At 35.5% G+C, this 20,882-nt stretch overlaps 1 protein-coding gene across 3 annotated transcripts in view; it reads right to left on the reverse strand.

The window, feature by feature from the left end:
- The window catches only part of COL11A1 (collagen type XI alpha 1 chain), a 163,475-nt gene that overhangs the window by 25,791 nt on the left and 116,802 nt on the right, over positions 1-20,882 (reverse strand). For all 3 annotated transcript variants that reach the window (XM_072868974.1, XM_072868973.1, XM_072868972.1), the window contains 10 exons: positions 20,018-20,125; positions 19,426-19,533; positions 18,305-18,358; positions 14,090-14,143; positions 13,246-13,353; positions 9,658-9,711; positions 8,671-8,724; positions 8,517-8,570; positions 757-810; positions 161-268 (listed from right to left, as the gene is read on the reverse strand). In XM_072868974.1, coding sequence (XP_072725075.1) covers positions 161-268; positions 757-810; positions 8,517-8,570; positions 8,671-8,724; positions 9,658-9,711; positions 13,246-13,353; positions 14,090-14,143; positions 18,305-18,358; positions 19,426-19,533; positions 20,018-20,125 — 756 coding nt within the window. The remainder of the gene's footprint in view (positions 1-160; positions 269-756; positions 811-8,516; positions 8,571-8,670; positions 8,725-9,657; positions 9,712-13,245; positions 13,354-14,089; positions 14,144-18,304; positions 18,359-19,425; positions 19,534-20,017; positions 20,126-20,882) is intronic.

A 20,882-nucleotide genomic window follows, 5' to 3' on the forward strand; every position in this document is an offset into this window, starting at 1 on the left:
GTCCAACCATCAACCCAACACCTCCATGCCTACTAAGCCTATTTTATGGAGTATATAATGAATTTAGTTCAAATGTAGAAAATTATATACAGTTCTATATGTAGCACAACTTCAGCAGTGCTTCACAGTGCTTTGTGTTAAAATTATTAAGCTCACTTACTGGGTTACCCTTAGGCCCATCATCACCTGGAGGTCCTTTAGCACCTGGTGGTCCAGCTGCTCCAGGTGGACCAGCCTCACCTTTTTCTCCCCTTTCACCTTTTGGACCCTGTAGAAAACATATGAACACAAAAATGTCATCTGGAAATTGAATGGCTATAAAAGGTTACAATGGCAAAACTGTTTTTCAGACCTGGGCAATGTTACTCATCAATGTTACTCATGTGAATGGGAAATTAGGACCTCAGCCTCAGATTGGAAAACCTGTGAATGTCAGGTCAAGTGCCAACATCTGCACCCAGTTTGCATCAATGCATTCAGAGAGAAAAACATGCATGTCAAAGTTAATACTTTTGGAAGAAAAAATAGGTACTTAGGAAGTCTTCAGCTTTGTCCACTAGCTGTTAGTACAAGATGTGGCTATAATTATAAGGAAACAACTTGCATTTTAAAGGTGTAAGTTCTTCACTGAAAGTTTAAAGAAAATGTACACAAGTACTCAAGTAATCTGATTAAATGCTTTCTAAAGTGAGCACTACAAGATACCTTAGTTCACTGTAATAAAGGTTAATAATAAGACAAACCCAAAATACTCACAGATGTTCCAGATTCTCCAGGAGGTCCAGGGTTACCAGCTTCTCCAGGTTCACCCTGTAAATGTGTGAGGATAAATTGATGAGTCATTAGGGAGAATATTTCTATGAATTTACTTCTGTTATTACATATTCTTCTCATGCTTATTCAAATGAACAGCTTACAGGAGCTGTCTTTTATTTGGTCTACCTAAAGGGGGTTGAGTTACATATGGTTTTGCGGAACCGGAATCTGAAATTTTAGAGAGAGCCAGGGAGACTAACCTTCCTTTTGGGCTTTGGAAGATCTTCCCCTTTATTATCCCATATATTGCAAATTTCCTGTTTGTCATCTTTCTTTCTAGTCACAGAAAAGCCAAAGAAGTATATTGACTGTGTATGTTTTTTCTCTAGAAGATACATTTTGCCTGGAAGCAAGTTTCTACAAATAAGAGCATGCTAATTGGAAATGTATGTCAATGGAGTGAAGGTATTATTTCTATAGCTACAGTTAGAATAAAAAATTATATAAAGAAAAATGTGAGGATAAAATAAGAGCATAACAGTTAGTAAAACTTTCACCACAGGCCACAAAGTTGTACGCTATGTATTTACTGGTGATAGAAATTGTTTAGTAAAGCAGATGGCTTTGAGGATGACACCATATGAAGAAAATCTGTGCAAGTCAAAGATTATACACTATTAAGTGAATGTTTAAGTTAATTTGGTCTCTTTTTGAGCTAATACACAGTACTGGCTCAAAGACTGTCTCTGCAATTGTTCATTTTAAAGTTTATTATGACTGATTATTTTCTAGCTCAGTGGTCTGATAAATAAACCTTTATAGAAAACTACTCCATTAGTAGAATATTTAGCTATTAGCATCACAGACACACAAATCTGTGAAAGGATAACAGAATCTGCTTTGTGATTGTCATGGAGTGCTGAGATAAGAACTATATATTTTTATTCCAAAGGATTTCTCAATGTAACTGCTATTGGGGGGATTTTTTTCCCCACATGTATATTTTTCCAAACCAAATGAACCTTGCTAATAATTATGCCTATAAACAAGAGTACTTCAGTGCTGAAAATGCATTTCACCCAATCCCCTCTACTGAACTCAAACACAGATTTGGAATAAATTTGTGTATCCTTCCTATCCTGTATGACCTGCACGCCCCTCTTCATTCTATGACAATTCAATTAATACAACATGTGTGTCTGTCATTTCCACGTGGACAGTATAAAAGTATAAATCATAAAATATGAATTTTAAACAAATCTTATGGTGTAGATACTGAACACTTTTTCATAGAAGCTAATGGCAGCACGATGACCTCACTGGATCCAGAATTTTGCCCAGTGTAAATATTACATTAGATGAATGGAAGAAGATCTGAGTACCCAACTGAATTCCAAAATAGGATAATTAACAGATTACCACAATTTTAGGAGCAATATTAAAATGTCCTTTAGAAAAGGCTCTTCTAAAGGGTGAATTTGCCTTTAGAAACTGTGGTATGTTTTATTAGACATACTTAAATTTGCAGTAATGTTAAAAATCAATGATCCCTCTTAGTATGTAATATTAATTTGCTTCTGTGATACAGCATTCATTATTTAAAAAAAAAAGTCTACTGGATACTTCAGATCAATAATCATTAAGTATGTTTTCTAGGAAAATTAATAATCTTCACTTCCTTATCCTCTGCACAGGGTTTACTGAATCTGCAGCGTCATTAGTATTGTTTTTTGTCCATGTCTACTATCAAGCAAATTAGATTTATGTAGCAACAGAGAATGAGGTCTGGAATTAGCAAACAAATTGATGTTATTCAAGTTAGTAGATATATTATATCTAACACAGTCCACAATATAGACCCCTTCAACAGTAGTCCCCATTGCAGGACTAACTAACTGAGTGACATAAGAACGCTAATTGTGCCAAGTCTTGCCTGACAAGCACTTGTGCCAGTGTAATCCCCTTCTAAGCTTCTCAGAGAGTAAGTTCTTTTTCTGCCTTTCTGCCAAATGATATTGTAATTTATGATGATTCACATTTGGTTTGTAATCCACTCTTTACCCTTCCCATTGACAAACACATCTTCATTTTATATCATGCAACAAGAGAAAAGATGGGTTTTCTCTGACATATTGACCTACACTTGGGGACAATGGGAGAACATTGTGCTCCTGGGATCTCAGGGGTCTCTGCTATAGCACGCCTGTTGAAATTGGCAGATGCAGGCAGCCTGTGTGAGCTCTGTGGATAGTAACTCCCCAAATAAGCAGCAGTGTGGAAGACAGCAAAATTGGAAGGTCTAGGAAATGTCAAGATGTTCCCCTTAAAGGGCATCTGTGAAAGATGAGACCAGTTAAAGTTTCATCTCACATTAATACTTTGAAATCATTGCTCTGTTAAAAAATGTGACTCTTCCCTGTATGCAGTCCTTGTTTTTTCTGACACTGATTTTTATATTCCAAATATTAGGAACTATGGACGGTTGTACTTGTTTTAGACAGCTGTTAAGGGAGTTAAACAATGTTTTGATAGAGAAGATTTGAGCTGATATATATTTACAGAGTGCATATTTATAGCTAAAAACTGTGCAATCTGTAGGTTATTGTGTGCCCTTGTCTTTCTTTGCATTTTTGGCAAGGATGGTATTAATTCAGAATCCGATGCACCTTCTCCATGGGAAATATCTCATGTTCTTTTGGGAAATAGATTTTATGATCTAATAACAGATTTATTCCAACTCTGGATTTTTTTTCCTCTTTTGTTATCAGGTTAGATCTTTTAAAAGTTAGTGTGGTCTTTCTTAGGCAAAGCCTTCCTCTGACAGAATTTCAACAAGCAAAGACAGGAATTCTAAACTACAGAGAGTCATGTTATTTCATGGACATGTCTAATTCTGAAAAACTCCTTGGATTAAGCAAGCAGAATGATTTGTATCAGGCTAAGGACAGTAGTTTAAAAGTCCTTTGTTTTTCTTATTATGACCATTTCTAGACAACTGTCCATACAAAGCACAGAGACAGAGAGATAGTGGATGGAAGGCTGCCACCTTTTGGTTAAATTCTGGGACGTGGTGATTTATTTTGTAAGAATGAGAGGCAACTTTGCAACTGACTGGGTTGTGAAAAGGATTCAGTTACACTTTCTCTCCTTTTTGCCATCCTCACAAAACAGAAAAAAAGAGAAAAATTGTGACTCTAGAAGACAATCCCTTTTCACATAGGTATGCATATGTGACTGTGTTATATATGTTATGGCTCTGTGCAGAGATAAATTTAATCAAGAGAGAAATTCTAAAGCTGTGCCAAATTTTCTGGGAGGGCTTACGTTTACAAGCATGTTGGAGAGATGGAGAAGGATGAGAAGAGATCACAGTCAGTGAGTCATGTAAAGTTCTTAAAAGTAATTTGTTAGGACAGATATTCAGGTAGCATAAACTGTCATATACACATCTTGATTAAGTACCTTAGCAATTGGCTGCACACAGGTGTGTGGAAAAATGATATGCACACATAAAGATCTCTGTGCAAACTTATCAGACATGTTTTTAAGCTTAGGGCCAGAATACTCAATTGATTTTGTCCTCTCACTTCTATCTGCAGTATAAATCAATGACTGATTAACCATGTAAACTATTGATTCCACTTGTTTACTGCATTGGACTCCTTATTAGTGTACTATTTAAAAAAATATTTTAGAATGATATAATAGGAAGGAGTATAAACCCAGATGAGTCTAGTGGTTTTCTAACATCAGACTTTTTCATATAGCAAAACAGGTTTAAATTCTGAGAGCCTACAGAAAGAATGCTTAGGTTGTGCAGACATTCATTTTGGATTACTCATTGACTCTTCCAGTTTAACACATGCTGTGGAAGGGAGAAAGGGTGGAAGAATGGCACAGTACTCAGTCCAGTTATCACAGATTAGCCTAAATTAGAAAGGCACATTTATATTGTTAGCCTTTCTGGAAGAGAAGTGTGAGGTTAATGTTACTTGCTCTTTTTCCTCTCTGTGCTGTAAATTCTTAGGTGTTGTAAAACATCTAAGGCCTAGTTTTGAGAAGTCATGAGCAACTTACTGGATGTTTAGAATACCAGCATGTTAGGCCTTCGATATCAAATTAGAGATAAGCATGTGTTGGTACATTTTGTTTTTCCACTTTTTCTTAATTATAAGCACAACAAAAAGAATAATCTCTGGGTGGAAGCTGGATTTAAGTGCTTCTGGTTGAGTGTAAGTCTTAAGACTTCTAGACCGCTCCATGGAGGTTACAGGCATTAATAATGCAAAGCTACATGCACATTTGTACTGCAGATGTCTTTGAACATTTAGGCGTTTGTGTGTGCAGCAGAGGAAACAACAAGCTAGTTAAAAATACATGGCACTGTGACAAAAATTGTTTATAATTTGCCAGAACATAAGGGGGCTTTGAAACCCCAGTATTAATGACAAAATATCTCCTAGTCTAACCATTCAAATATGAAAGTGAGCAAATCTATTTCACTCCCCAACAGTGACAGGGAGGACTCCAAAATGTTTTTCCACACTCTACAATCAGCACTGCATTGCATTACCTGTAGTATGATATTTCTTTCCTGAAAGGGATGCAGAGGCCAAAGCATGCTGACGTAATAAGAAAAACATTGGGGAAAATATATGTGGGAAGAAAAGGAAAAGAGAAAATGCATGTTTTGTTTAAAAGTGTGAACTGTCCTCCCATTGTGGGAACTCCTTCTGACAAAACAACTCTGTGATTTCTAAGCTTGCAGAACTCATTAAATGGAACTGAAATTAAGAAGGAAGGTGTCCTAAGCAGGAGAAAAACTGGCATGTACTAAAACTTGAGAAGGAGGAGGAAAGTAATTAGAGGAAATAAAAACTTCCAAAACAACATACTTGGAAGCTTCTCCCTGTGAATGCAGAGAATATGGGAAATAAGCAAGAGGAAATAAAAATTAAAACCAGTGATAAACAGTCTGAATTTCATGTTCTTGAATTAAATTACATGGGCTGATTATCACAAATAGGGATTCTAAATCACATAGAAGAGTCACAGGGAGAAACAAAGGAGTAAGGAGTTCAGTATAAGTCAATGTTTTTACAAAATGACTGGAATATAATTTGATCATGAAACAATAAAAATTAAAGAGGTGATTGAAACCAATGGCAAAATTCCTGTTGACTTCAATGGGCCACAATACTATATAAGGTGGGGGTTTTTTTAAAGCAGTGAATATAATGGGTGCTACCCTGGATGTAGCGTTCTCATAATAATCGTTTTTCTCAGTACCCTAGTGGTCACAGGAAGAATTTTTCTTCCCACAGTGCCCATTTTTTTCTGTATTCCACTGACATACAGACTCTCTTTTTCCAATAACTTTTTTGCCATCTCTACCAACTCTTACGTTCAGACATGTTTTTGGTACTCTTCCCAGAGAGAAAAAAAAAATCCTGCAGCTCTTCATGACGTCAAGCTCTCTTTTAAGACAGGCTAGAGGAACAATGTCACAAAATTGGGAGATTAGAGGGAATATCCTTGTTAATAATGCAGTCAAGCAGGAGGAAATAATGTTTTGTATGTCTTATGCAATTATGGGTAAAAAAGATTGAAGACACAAGAATGCCACTGCTACGAAGAGGTGTGTTGATGCTCAGATCCTAAGAAACAGGGAATGCAACGAAGCACTGTCAGCTTAAGACATGACAGTGCTACCATGAAAAAAATACGGTATAAAGTTAATATTTTCATCTGCTTGGGCTCAGTACCCTTTGATCTCAAAAGATGAAGAAAGGAGACAAAGTAGCATATTTTTCCATCAAGCCATATATTATATTATGTTATTCTAGTACTCTCTTCACCACATCCCAGAGCACTGTTAAGTGATTTATTTGACGGGCATGTAGAAAAAATCATGAAACATCTGAAGATTCTATTAAAAGAATAGTTTGGTCATACTGATAAGAAGTTGGTGATTCCTTTTGACATGGCCCTAATATAAGTAAGTGAAGGGTTATTTAAAGAAAAGAAATTTTAGCGACAAAACTAGACACATAACCAAAATTTTATGGTAGATGTCAACAATACTGAAGAGCATCATAAGAAAGATCTTTTGTTATCATAGAGGAACAAGAAGAACAAGAAGCTTGTGAGATACTGTAGATGAACTGCAGATTTTCTTTTTTTTTTTTTTTTGTTATTAGTCATACAATTGATCCTGGGAAAACAATGGCAACTTCCTTATCTTGTGAACAGAAAGAATATCTAAAAGCTCTGTGAAGCGGAGTGACATGCTTTTGGACAGTAATCAAGAAGAGGATCATGACAAATGTAAGGGATTTTGATTGACCTGGTACTTGAGTCATTACTTGTAAATTCATGGATCTGATGGATTTGTACTGGTACACTGTGTCAAAGAGAATATGTGGATAAATGAAAGGGAGAAGAAGTTAAGACTTCTGAAGTGCTGAAGTTCAGTAATAGTGTATGAGGAAGATGAGGGAAAAGGTACCTGTGCATTTAATTATCTGATAGGACAGGAAGAAAAATGGAAAACTTGCTTCACATTCTGAAAAGTTATTAATACTGTGAGCTTTCTGAAAAACTAGCAATACTGACATTCCTAGGGATGTCTTTTCTAGGATTCATTGACATCAGCGTTTCATTGAATACATATGATATTCTGTGGCAAATGTTTAAATAGTCAAGAGCAATCTACATAGTTTCTCAATAAGTTATTTATACAGTGGCCTGGAATATATTTCTATTCTCTTTCCTTCATCTTACGCTCCTTTCAAAACCTTCTTTCCAAATCCAAAGTTAAAGAAAAAATTCATATTAAATCTGTAACATTACAACAAAATGCTTTTAGGCTTACACGCATGATATGGCTGAGGTCATCTAACTTGTTAAAATAAACATAAATAGGAATTTCAAGAGACTCTCTTTTGAACTTTGTGTTTGCTCAGCATTTTATAATAGTTCACACTGGTGATTCCAATAAATCACACAAAAAAGCCATTATGTCTATTGCATACAATATTTTTGTTTTAAGAAAAAGGAAGATATTATTTGACATGTTCTTTGGGTAAGATATGAAATTTAAAAAAAACCCACCCCATATACTGGTAGGAAATTTTCTGAATAGAGAACTGAAAATAGCAATGAAAATAATTTTGATGAATGAATGTCATATAGCATCAGTCTTGAGTCAGGTTTTCAACCAGCACAAGTCATCCTCAAATCTTTGACTTTACTGGAACTGTATCTATCTGTATGAGGAACAGATACATATTGATGCTTCAGGTCTGCTTCACCTCACAGATATGTTTACCACTGATACATTATATAATAGCTTATATTCTTAACGTTCCAGATAGAGGGCTATATGATATTCTAAGCTACACCAGTATAAAGTGAAAAACACTTGAAGCCAATACTGTTACTGTAGGCATCAAACTATGTAGTTAAGGAAATCACCATAATCTTACTTTAATCCTTCACCTGAAAACTATGTCTTCTACTCCAAAGCTCTTTCCTCTGATTGTTAAATGTTTTTGTGATGTAAAATGTGAACTAAAAAGACCAACCATGGTAAATCAGCCATTAGGAGTATAGCTAGATCACTATTAACAATTACTAGGTCAATGAAGGATATTTCGGAACTGTAATATATCTACATAGCTCTGAAGAAGAATCAAAATCTATATTTATATTCCTATTCCAATGTTTTCTCTTACTAGGAAGATATTACCAACACTCACCTTTTCACCAACACCTCCAACAGAGCCAATTGAGCCTGGGGGGCCTTGAGGACCCTATAATGATAAAAGATGTTAGTTATCCCAAATATAGGTATTCCAAATATAGTGCTTATTACTGAATTACTGAGAGAAAAAAAAAAAGGTTAATTCTTACATCAGCTCCATTAGGACCCTGGGGACCTCTTGGACCTGGAGGGCCAGGTGGACCCTGTATCAAAGAGACAATTTGATATAGTTACAATCATAAAGAATAAGTCCAGTGGGGCATTTTTGGCCAATGAAAAATAATATACTCAATCTGTAGAGGACTTGTAATCTTCGCAGTGGTACAGAAACAGCAGGGCCAGATTGCTGTCCATTGCATGAGTTCACAAGGTGACAGGGGATCCAGGTTATACAGCACCTGAGCTGGAAATGATCTGATGCTTAGGACTCCTGAGTATTGGTTTCCTGCACTGTATTTTCCCTGCAGGTTACCTGCATACCCCTTCCACAGTGCAAAGACCCTGGAGTAGCTTATCTGTCTGGTAACAGCTATGTGACAGTACTGCACCATGGTGCCTACAGATGGGCAATAATAAAGCATCCAGGCTTGGCACAGGGTGTTGGAGGTAAATGTATACTGTAGATAGCTTGCATTTCAGTCAGGAACAGCCCAGAAGGCATTCTGTCAACAGTGTAAACAGTTGGAAAGTGTAATCTCAAGATTACCCAGAGAAACAGAGTAAATATAGCCAAGTAGTGTTTACCATCTTCTGCCCTGCAATTACCTGAAGCTAAGGTACAATGCCCTGAATTTCAGAAAAGCAGCTCCAAACTCTCTGGTGCAGCGGTCTCTCCTTTTTCTCTTTCTTTCCTGAACCTGCTTGCCACTGTCCTGTCTCAGACACACATAGCATCTGCTTTGCTACCTACTCTTCAGAGTATTTTCTCAAGTTACATAAATCTTGATATTAAAGACGAGGAGATAGATGTGAGAAAGCAAAGTAAAGCCCAGGGAGAATTTATGTTACACAAAATGTTTCATACTCAGGCACCAAATGCAGGAGTAGCTTATCAAATTGTGAGCTACAGAGAAAAGACAATAATGCACAGAAGATATTTGTGGCCTCCACAGTGACCAATAGGGAAGAAGTCTTACCATTGGGCCCACATCACCATTTTCACCCTTTTCACCTGGTGGGCCAGGCAGACCCTAAAACACATGGAAGAGTAAAGAAAACTGTGAGTAGGGTACCTGGAATGCTGAGTTATAAATCAATATGAAACAATATAAATCAGACCTACATGTGAAACTTGGAAACTTGGGGGGGTGGGGGAACAAGAAAACAAAACCTATTTGCATTAAAACAAAAAAAAAAGGATTTTTTTATATTACAGCTAGTGTATAGGTAATCCTAGGATGTTTAAACCAGGTGAGGTAGAAAATTTTTTTAAAAAAATCAGACACAGAAATGCTAGGGTGGCTGATTTTAAAAACACTGCCATCATTATCCAGACCCCAGGTGGGCATTTGGATAATTTGATTTATGCTGTGATACATATATAAGTGAAGAAAACATGACCAGTGCAGCACAATGAAGTGGTATGCAAAGATGTCTAAGCTACGAGTACTGGAAGCTGTATAACTGCTTTAGTAAGGTGTCCAGTGGAGGTAATAAATCCTGCTGAGAGGCATTGCATTGCGTTATGCAAACATATCCTGAGAAGCAAAGCGTCCAAGTTTGACTAGTAACAAACACCAAGAGAAGGAAACTGTAGCTGATGCTAATACTGATACCTAGTATAATGTTACCCCAGCTAGAAACACTGTCACCACTAAGCTGGGCATTCCTAAATGTAGGATCAAAGCTTGGCTTCTATAAAAACCAGATCCCCTGGACCTGGAGTCAATAGCATTATATTGACTTACATTGCATTAAGATATGGTTCTAAGTTTCACCTCCTGGGTTCTGCTACTTTCAAAGTATGTATCGTACTATAACTAACCAGATTAGAAAGCACAATTTGCCATCTTTGCTACAAAGCTGTATAAAAAAGTATGAAGTATAAACTTAGCCAAAACTATATCCATTCCTCAGCTGCCCTCCTACTTTGACACAATGTGAACAGTAGAAAGACTTCTCAAAATTCAGAGATATACCTTTTCTAAAAATGATGTATGTCTCTGTTGGCTACTACTGAAAAAACTTGGCTGACCTGTCAGTGCATTGTGGTTCTTGTGAAAGCCTGTTTACTCTTAGATAATCAGCATGAAAAAAGGCAGCTTTAGTTCATGTGGTGACACAGTGGTTTTTCTATATAATCCTTGCTTATTTTCAAAAATACTAGACTGTATTCTATTAACATGGAAGCCCATACCTGATAATACTATCTTCAGTAATATGTATTGATTACAGTATATGCTGAGTAGTAATGCCAGGGTTATGGTAACAGGTAGTTTTATTACTTTCTAACTTTCTTTGTGTTTACTTTTTGTAACCTTGTAATAGTTCAACAAATGAAATTTGAATTGACTTTAACCTTTTCCTTCACTGTGAGGAGTTTTAAATAACAATTTCGTGGCTAATTGTTCTAAAGAGTGATTAGAGCAGAAGCCTAGACTTGGACTAGATGACTCGTCTTTAGAGAGATGAATCTCACCTCAAATAAACTAGATCTTCCAGTTGCCAAGTCCACTAAGTTCTACCCCGTGAATATAAAAAGACATTTAGCTTAAAAGTTGAATGCTCAGCTCATTCAACTGCTCATTCAACTGCTTGCAGAGGAGGTATTTATGAAACTTCAAAGGCAATTAAACATTTACTTGATATTTCTGTCTTTGAAAAGACTTTGCAAAGCCATTTGGTGAACTGTTTCAACATGTAAAAACTCCAACTGATTTCAGTGAATCAGTATTTCATGCATTATTGGACATGGTATTTTGGGAGTCCTTTCAGTTACTTTTGGCAAGAAGTATTTAAATGTCATATTGTCATTTAATATTTCAAAATTTAAGTAAAATTGCCATAAATTGACTATAAGATAACATAGATAGGCCCATAGAGTTTTTCAGATTTTCTTTACTTTCAACTCCTTTTGTTAGAAAATTCCTTATTTTTAAAAATACTATCAAAATTAAATAGCAAGGAAATTCACAATTAAGGTAATAAATATTCAAAATTACCAATGTTCACTTTTATGAACAAAAATACCTTTTACTTAATTTCCAATGTAATTAATATCAGTAGAATTGAACTGGAGTTAGTGTGATATAGTTACCATGGAATATTATATACAAGACAGAGAAAGTTGTGACTCCCCAAGAGTTCATAATTACCATGAGAATTGCATTACTGAATAAAAGAAACTCCTGATTTCTCAATGGTACTTCAATACCATTAGCATATATGGGATCTCAGTCCATGGACCAACATATCAAATTAAAATCTTAATCAGAGAAATAAAATTCCTCATTTGAAATATTTCATTTGCGTAAGTCTCAACCTAACTGATTTTTATATTTATGTAGCTTAGTGCTCATGAAATTTAAAATGTGAAGGTGGACTTTATTGAAAAACATCAATTGAAACAGTATCCTAGATCTGAGAAAAATAACAAGGATAATTTTATTTCACTCTCTTTAAAATAGTAAAAAACTTATCAAATCATAATAAAATTTAGGAATAATTTTTTTTCTGAGTTATTTCTGAAAATAAAGATGGTTTCAATTTCAAAGGCAATATGAATCTACACAAGACGTGTTGGTGCAGTAATGAACTGTTTATCTTCATGGAGGTTTGCAATATTTTATAAGCTTCATTGTAAGTTTCACGAACTGCATTATGTATTAGAATTTAAAAAATGATAGGTACAGGTTAAGGTTTGGCTTAGCGAAAGAGATGAGTCAGTTCATGCATGGTGGATAGAAAGGAGAGATACTGTTTAATATATTCAAACACAATTGCTATAATTTTCCATTTTTTAAAGAGAGTATAGATGATTCATATTACAGCTTAATGCATGGATTAGAAATAGTTTCAAAGTGCTGTGTCCTCTAATGTTAATGACATGGAAATGAATCAAAGGTCCTAAACGTCTTGTTCTTTGTTTTGCTATATTTAAGCAAATTAAATTTTTGAAAAAGCAGGATTTTTCAACTGTAATTCTCTGGATGCAGCAGTGAGAAGCCTACATTTTACTCTATGCTTGCTTTGTGTTTTTAGACTCACAACAATTTTAAGAGGAAGAAACATGAAACTATAGGAACCTGCCAATGATGGCAGCAGTGTATAAGCATGATAGAGTTCTGCTAATCTTTCGGAACACAAGTAGTGTCTGTGATGGTATCACTGAGAAACACACTATGTTGCCAAAACCTATTGTGAAAAAACAGTAAATGACTAGGACGTGTTAAATACTGCTCCAGGTTGAATCTTTTATTTAAAATGTGTATCTCCAGTAAAAAGAAGTGCTCTTGTTAAAACAGAAATTGTTGGACTCTATAAATGAATGAGTTACTGAATGAAATTCTAAAGCCTATGGTAGCCAGGAGTTCAGTTTCAGAGCATCTTACCAATCTCCTTCAGCATTAAATCTTCTGTTTATGGATGAACTCTATGAATATGGGTTCTTTCAGTTCTTATTAACTGATGCTATCATTTATTTAATAGAAGACAATACTCATTCAGTTTCTGACACAGAAATTGGGGTTTTTACAGGTGGAGGGTAAAATAATAAAGGAATTTACCTGTAAGCCAATAGGGCCTGGAGGGCCAGGGAAGCCTCGAGGACCTTCATCACCCTTTTGCCCAAACATCCCTTGCTGACCTCTTGGGCCTGGCTCCCCATCACCTCCCTATTTGGAAACAGCGAAAAGCAAAAAAATCACAGGTCTGATAATAACAGAAAAAGCTCCACTGAAATCACTGGAAAACAAGAGGGCTCAGAATCACTCCTAATGTCTTTACAAATGCATGTACACCACCTTGATTGAATGAAATGTGTTATACAAACAGAATACCAGCATATGCCCTTGTTTCATGTGGGTCAAATAATACTGCATATCTCACAAAAATTTTCCCCGAATACCTCTTCTCTTTCACATCTGTATAAACATTCTAGCTGTTGAATATCTACATATTAGTAAATATGAGTAGCATATAGTTCTACCAGTCTTCATAGTAGAAGAATTCAAAGTGTTCTAAATAAAAACAAAAATAAAAATCAATCCACCTGGTATCAGGTGGATTTTAAAGAGATAATCTCTTTTAAATGCATCTGGTACCGAGCTGATTTTACCACTGACTGTCATACAAACCACCAAACAAGTTCACTGAAAGGATGGGCCCCATTTACTATTTACACTATTTAATTTTTAATAATTCCTTCCAATTATTGCCCTGCTGTAAATCTGAAATAAAATAACAGCTATGCAGGCTTACTTACAATAAACAACTGCATGTAAGAGGACAATGATAGAACTGTTAATAGTGATTTCAAATATATTCCTGAGTAAGGAGCATGCAGTTCAAAGAACTAAGTATCAGATGAGTTATGGCAAGACTGGGGTTTGCTCTGAATAAGCTACTTACAGCTATACCCGGAGCACCAACAGGACCCTGGAGACCTGGTGGACCCGGAGGACCCTGCAACGAGCAAACATCCAAAAGGAAAAGTTAGTGATTATGGCATCTGGAATGAGATTACAAACAAATATAGGGCCAACCCTATTTGCATGATCAAGGTCTATTAAGCATTTCTACATTTCTCCATAGAGAATGTAGCATTATTCACAAGTCTTTTCCATTCAGTACAAACAATCATTATTTGTTTATCCCTCAAAGACTCAGATTTGCACATCTATGATAGACTTAATACTGGCATTTATTGAAAGCACATTTGTAATGTTTCAGAATATTTAAAATAGATTCCCATGCAAACATGAATCAAAATGAAGCATCATGTAACAATCTATCTTTAAATGGAATGCTTATTATTTGGATTAGTTTTTATGAAATTGCAAATGGTTTTTGCAACAGCACAAAGCTTATTTTGACCTCCAGGAGACATAAAAAAGTTCTTGTTGAGCACTGGGATATCTTTGATATTAAGTCTCTTTTCAACAGAATGGCAAAAATATGTCTCTGAGAGGAACTTCTTAATTTTTTCAGTCTCCTTACAGAATAATAACTTTCTAAGTTATATTGTGCATAATTTAGAAGTCAGTTATGCAGATGTGATGTAATAAAGATATCTAACACTGAGAGTATGGGAATGCAAGATACTAGTTTATGATGGGGTTAAAATTATGCGCTAGGTTGAATCTGGTTTTTACACCAGCTAGAGAGATTAGACTGATAAAGAGTGACGCTAAGAAAGCATAAAACCTTACACCTGGCAATGGCTGAATTCTAGTCTGCTATTTCAGATTACAAAGAAGTTGTCTGCAGTTTCTAGGCTGGGAATTCTAATTTAGCGCAGAATAACACTTAGATTTAAAGACCTTGCTAGGGCTAAAATTATATTATTCTGTCCTTTATAGGGAGATTAGGAAAAGGGACTATTTAAATCTTGTAGTCTATTTCTTCCTCTGGGTTCTATGTATATTCTAGAGTATCTTATTTTCTAGGGAGTTTGAAGTGTCAAGCTATGTATTTTTTCTATTTTATAATTTTTTTTCATCACATACCTGATGGCAATAGATGAAGTAAAGCCTTTTAGCCTCTATGGTGACATACCTAAATGAAAGGACTCCTAAATGAAAGGGCTCCTGTTGACTGGGAGGGTTACCATGAGAAGGGAATTTAAAATGCATGAATTTAAAAAAAATCATATTGGAACGGATTGCTTCTACACTCTGCAGGATGCTTCTACCCACTCTTTCATTTTATGGGGCCCAGAACGAGATCTACACATTTTAAATATCATTTAAATACTCATTTTGATATAATGTATTGTTGGAAGGTACTTTACAATTGATTAATGAGAAGTTATTTGGACATGTGGCCAGACTCTTTTTTCCATTGCTCTGGAGGGCAAATGGAGAGATACTGATCAGAATCAGGAGGAGAGAATCTTCAGTTAATAAAAGCACCTGTGGTAGAAGTGGAGGTTTTGAAGCTCAAGAGAGGATGTACATCAGCAATAAAATTGTGCTGTCCCTAGCTAGGATATGGCAACATAGTATTTTTTTGTTAGGCACAGTATCGTTAAACCCCCAAACATAAATCCTTGTTAGTTTCAACTGGGACTTGAAGATGTTTCCAGCTCTCCTTAAATGGGAAAGAGGGATCAGTTCTTCTTTGCTCAGGGTCCTTGCTGTGATTAGGATCTAAATGCCCACCAAGGCTTTTGTGGGTGTCTAGGTATTGTCAATATCTATTCTTTATGTCCTGTGATTTCAGAACTAGGTACTTACTTCCTCTTCAGAATCTTTCAGAGGTGACCAACAAAGCCTTTCCTCCCTGCCCCAATATACATCTGTCAGCATGTTGAAAGGAAAGCAGATTTGAAATAAACATATTCTGAAATTGTCAGGGTTGAATGACTGCAACTGAGTGCAAATAGGATTCACTACACATGACTTCAAATGGGGTAACATTCACTTCAACTAAACAGGCCTGAACACTGAATCCTGTATTTCAAGGAAAATGTATTACATTTCCAAATGCCTTAAACCTTGAGACTGAGAGTACAGGATACATTCTCAAATGATTACGCTGCAGACACTTTATTTGTAAAGCAGGTCTGCTGGAACATGCCCAAATACATTAGTACTCACTATGGGAACTGTGGTCACAGTCTAATGCTCAGCATAACTAGCTATGCTAAAATGGTCTGAAATAGAAAAGTGCAGCATGTGTTTTTTCTAAATTTCTCTGATGCGGAAGCATCTCTAATGAAGAGGCATGTCAAAGGGGAAAACAGAAGGATATGCACGTGATCACATGCAAAGCCCAAAGTGGAACTGGACCATGACCTGCTTCCTATGCTTCCTCTGCCCTTTCCTTTAAATCCCAGATATTTCTGTGTACACAGGGCCTGTACTGTAATGAACCTCTAGGTGGACAAAGAGGAGCTGCATATATCTCTATGTATCCCACAGCTGGTTTACAACTACAATAGCAAATTGATTAAGATGGATTTTCAGTTAACGGGAAACAAGTCCATAGTTTGAAAACTGACTTTTAAAAATGTTTTAATTTGGTAAATTAATTCTACCGAGTTAATCAAAGCATTCAGCTCAGATTATGCAAGCGTAATTTTAGTTTGAAGCAGAATTTGTTTACACCTTGGTTACATGTATGTTTCTTGGAAAACTGGGGTTTATAGTAGAAGTGCTCTCTCACTCATGTGTATAATATTACATTCCTTGTGTTATCAGGATATTACAAATAGTTTATTATAGCACTTGTGATTTTATCTGTTAAAATAGGATTGTGAAAAGTATGTGTTTTCTGCACTGGAAAATGCAGAACTCTTTCTCACAAAATAATTGAAAAGGACAAGCTTATCCTTAAAAACAAAACAAACCCTTGTCATTTTTTTGCACATTTCGTCTCCACATTTTTTCCTATGAAATTATCATAAAACTGTGATTTGCTTGAATTTGTATGTATCCTCCTATAAAACATCATCTGATTATGTGTAAGCCAAAAATTTGGTGCAATTTTTAGAAGCAATCTACGTTTATGATCCTCTATAAGTTGTTAATCATAACAAGCACACAATGTTTTCAAGATAGTGAATATGCTTAGTTATGAATACCCCCCTATGTTGAGTTCTGAACTTTGCTAACTGTGAATATTGATGAAATATAATAATTTAAAAAAATCTTTCTGCAAGGAAAATTATTCAAATAAAGGAAATTAAGAATGTAAGGAAATTATAAGGAATATAAGGAAATTATTCAAATAAAATTTATCTTACTCATTCAGCAAACCAAGTTTCTAAAATTCAAATTATGCAAATAAAATTCAAATATTCAAGTCTATCTTGAAATTGAACAGAAGTGACAACAAACCTTTTCTGAATTTTTGGGAAAGAAACCAAAATCAAACAGAAGAAAATAATGCTAGTTTTATTCTTTCTAGCTTCAAATTTTACAATGGAAAAAGCTTATTTTTATATTTCTGGTCTCAAGCAAAAGACGATGTACTTGAACTTTAGAAATAATTTTGAAGACAAAAACGTTTCAAATTAAATCAGTAGAAGCCTGATTAGTCCTAAATTCAGTAATAAGCCTAGTGATAATATTTGAAAACTTGTATAAGCCATTTCATCTGAGGTCTTCGCTGTTCTGAAATGTTGCAAGCAGTTAAGTGTTCTCTCCAAGAACTAGATATTCTTTAAAAATTTTAAAACTATGTTAGTAGATTTCTCTACTGAGTCTTCATATTCTTCATCATTATGGCTAAGAAGCTAAAGCTGGGTATGTTCACACAATCCAGTCAGTGAACTTAACTTAAATACAGTAAGATAATGTATGTATATTCTTGTTTTCTCCCAGTTCAAATGTAGAATGGATGAATTAAAATGATATAGGAAGGGTGCTTAGGAATGCAGTTTACCTATGTACTTTTTAAGGATTCTGTAAACTCGAGAAATATGAGAAATACTAAATATATCCATGGCTCTATGAGTACAAACCTCTAGTGTTGTGTTAAAACTCAACATTATTTTGAAGAAGCATTTTGAAAGTGTGTCTTTGTTTCTGTTCATTGATGTAGCGAGGCTACCTGCATACTTCATGCATGAATACTTTTTATTTATGAAGAATGTAATGGACAAAGGATTTTGCTACTCACGTTTTCTCCCTTGTCACCTTTACTACCTTTCTGACCCGGTTCACCAATTTCACCCTGTAATTGAAAGTTAAAGGTTAAACTTACTGTTTAAAATGGTCTCCTTCACACTTAGCTGAAGTCAATATCACAGTATCTTTAAATGTTCCCTTTGATATGATTATTCTGTGTTTTATGCTGCTGCTTCAAGTGTGAAGGCCTAAACGGGGCAATTCTGCATCAATCAATAGTATGTCATATTAATCCAGATATTGATTGCTATACTGCAAAGGGCAACAAGACCTGGCTTTGAAGTATAGTGCAACTGAGCTCTAAATAAAGGAAATTGTATTCCTCATGTCACCTTCAATATGAACTTATAATAAAAGCACCCTGATTTACAGACTCATCTAACTGTATGTGACTGAACAACTGCTTCTCACTGTAGTGCACAATATTTCAAAACTTTAAAATTATTCAAATCATCAGGAAACCATGTCAGAAAAAAATGTTTTCTTTATACAGTAATAAAAGACAATTAAATTAAATCACAGAAAATACTCTCTGTGGGATAAATATCACTCATGCATCACAAAAACGAACCTCAAAGTCTTTACCTTTGCCCTATGCTAACTAACAGAACTGTGCTGGATCAAGCAAACATGCAAGATGATCCTGAAAGGTGCCATGTCCTAAATTCTGCCAGAAATCAACAGAATCTCTCTGCTGCGAACTTATTATTTTGACACTCTCAACATATCAACAGTGGTTCCAAATCACCATATGTTACTGAGAACATTTTATCTTACTCATTCAGCAAACCAAGTTTCTAAAATAGGCAAAAATCAATTTTGACACCATCTGCCTTGATTTATTTTGCCACAATTTCATCCTTGTTTCTTTGCCAGGATAAATGTTAGTCTACTAGTTCTTGAACACAAATCCTAATGTCCCATGGCATCTGTCCCTCAGACACCTGATTATAGAAGGGTTTTTTAGTTTTTTTGCAGTGGGTGGAGGGAGTTTGGGGGACACAGGGCTACGAGTTGCTTCATCACCATATTTATTGTGAGGAAAGCTACAACCAGAGAACTGTATTGACAGACCTTCTCACAGATGCACTAATACCAATTATAATGATTCACCTTGTCACCATCTTCTCCGGGAGAACCACTAGGACCAGCAGGACCAGGAAGTCCTACAGGACCCTGTACTCCATCACGTCCAGCTGGACCTTGAGGACCTTTTTCACCCTGGTTTTGAAGAAAAGGAAGTGATCCACATTATCACAGGAGACTAATGAAGATTTCAGTACGGGGATTCACGTTACCAATACAGAATTTTAAAAAAACCCCACCAAAACCAAAAAACAACAGAAAGGAAACTATAACGGGAAGAGAATGTATCAGAAAATTATACTAAAGTAATAATGGAAGCCGATGACAAATACACTTTTACTCTAATGCACAGTGGCTGGGTACAAAGTTTTAATGAAAGACTGATTTGACAAACTTTTTTATTATATTAACTCCCTGCTGTGATAATAACAGGTTTAACCCTTCTTGGTTGTTAGAAGGTATGACAATAAATGTTTTACTATTTACTTAATTGTAAATATAAAAGGAGAAGGTCAGGTATTCTGAGGGTATGTTTAATAGGCAAGTACTAGAGTGGGTAAAAGTAACATTCTGGAATGAAAAGTCTGTGATAGTTTTATGTGACTCTGTGATTACTTACCGGAGCACCCTTCTCCCCTGCAGGGCCTGGAGGACCCTGAGGTCCAGGACGACCTGGTAGCCCAATTGGGCCAGCAGTGCCTGCTGCTCCACGTTCCCCTGGTGAACCCTGGAAATAAAAAAAAAATTATAAGAGAATTCTGATTTAGCCCTAACAACTGTTAGTGGTTTTCATGACCCAGGTCAACAGAAAAGATACCTGTTATTCAGTGAGATTCCAGCTGGTAGAAGGATACACTTTCAGCATGTGTACAAGTAAAGAAAAAGGCTGAATGAACTAACCTAAAGTTCACACTCAATGGTTCATATTCAATACTAATTTTAACTTTTTTTTTTCATAAATACCCTTTCCTGTATTTGTTCATCATAATAGGAGTGTGCTTCAGCCTGTTTTCAAGAACTTTTTTCCCCTCTGTGTTTCCAAAATATATTAACATACCACTTTGATGAAAGAATATTCACCATATTAAAATACAGAACTAACCCACACCACAACCCAAATTTTTTGTCAAGTTTTGTGCTGTACATTGCTGTGTTGATTGGTATGTTTCTGCATTTCAATTCACCTGTGTAAAAATCTATTGAAGTGTAATGCCTAACTTGATGTGTCATACAGAGGAGGCTTGGATGTACAGGTATCTTTAGATAAGCACAGAAAACGTTAAAAATCTAATATTGCAGATTAAAGGGGAAAAGACACGTCCTATCTGTGGAAAAAACACTGGAATTGTGTATTCTAGAATATATTTTTACAGAGAACAATAGCAGAGAGGAGTAATTTTTACTTTAATACCAATAAGCCTCACTTTTAAATGAGTCATATCATTGTCATTACTGTATTCCTTTAATTGTCTAAATAAGGTTTT

Source organism: Ciconia boyciana, chromosome 7 (genome assembly GCF_034638445.1).
Source record: "Ciconia boyciana chromosome 7, ASM3463844v1, whole genome shotgun sequence".
Classification (NCBI taxonomy): Eukaryota; Metazoa; Chordata; class Aves; order Ciconiiformes; family Ciconiidae; genus Ciconia; species Ciconia boyciana.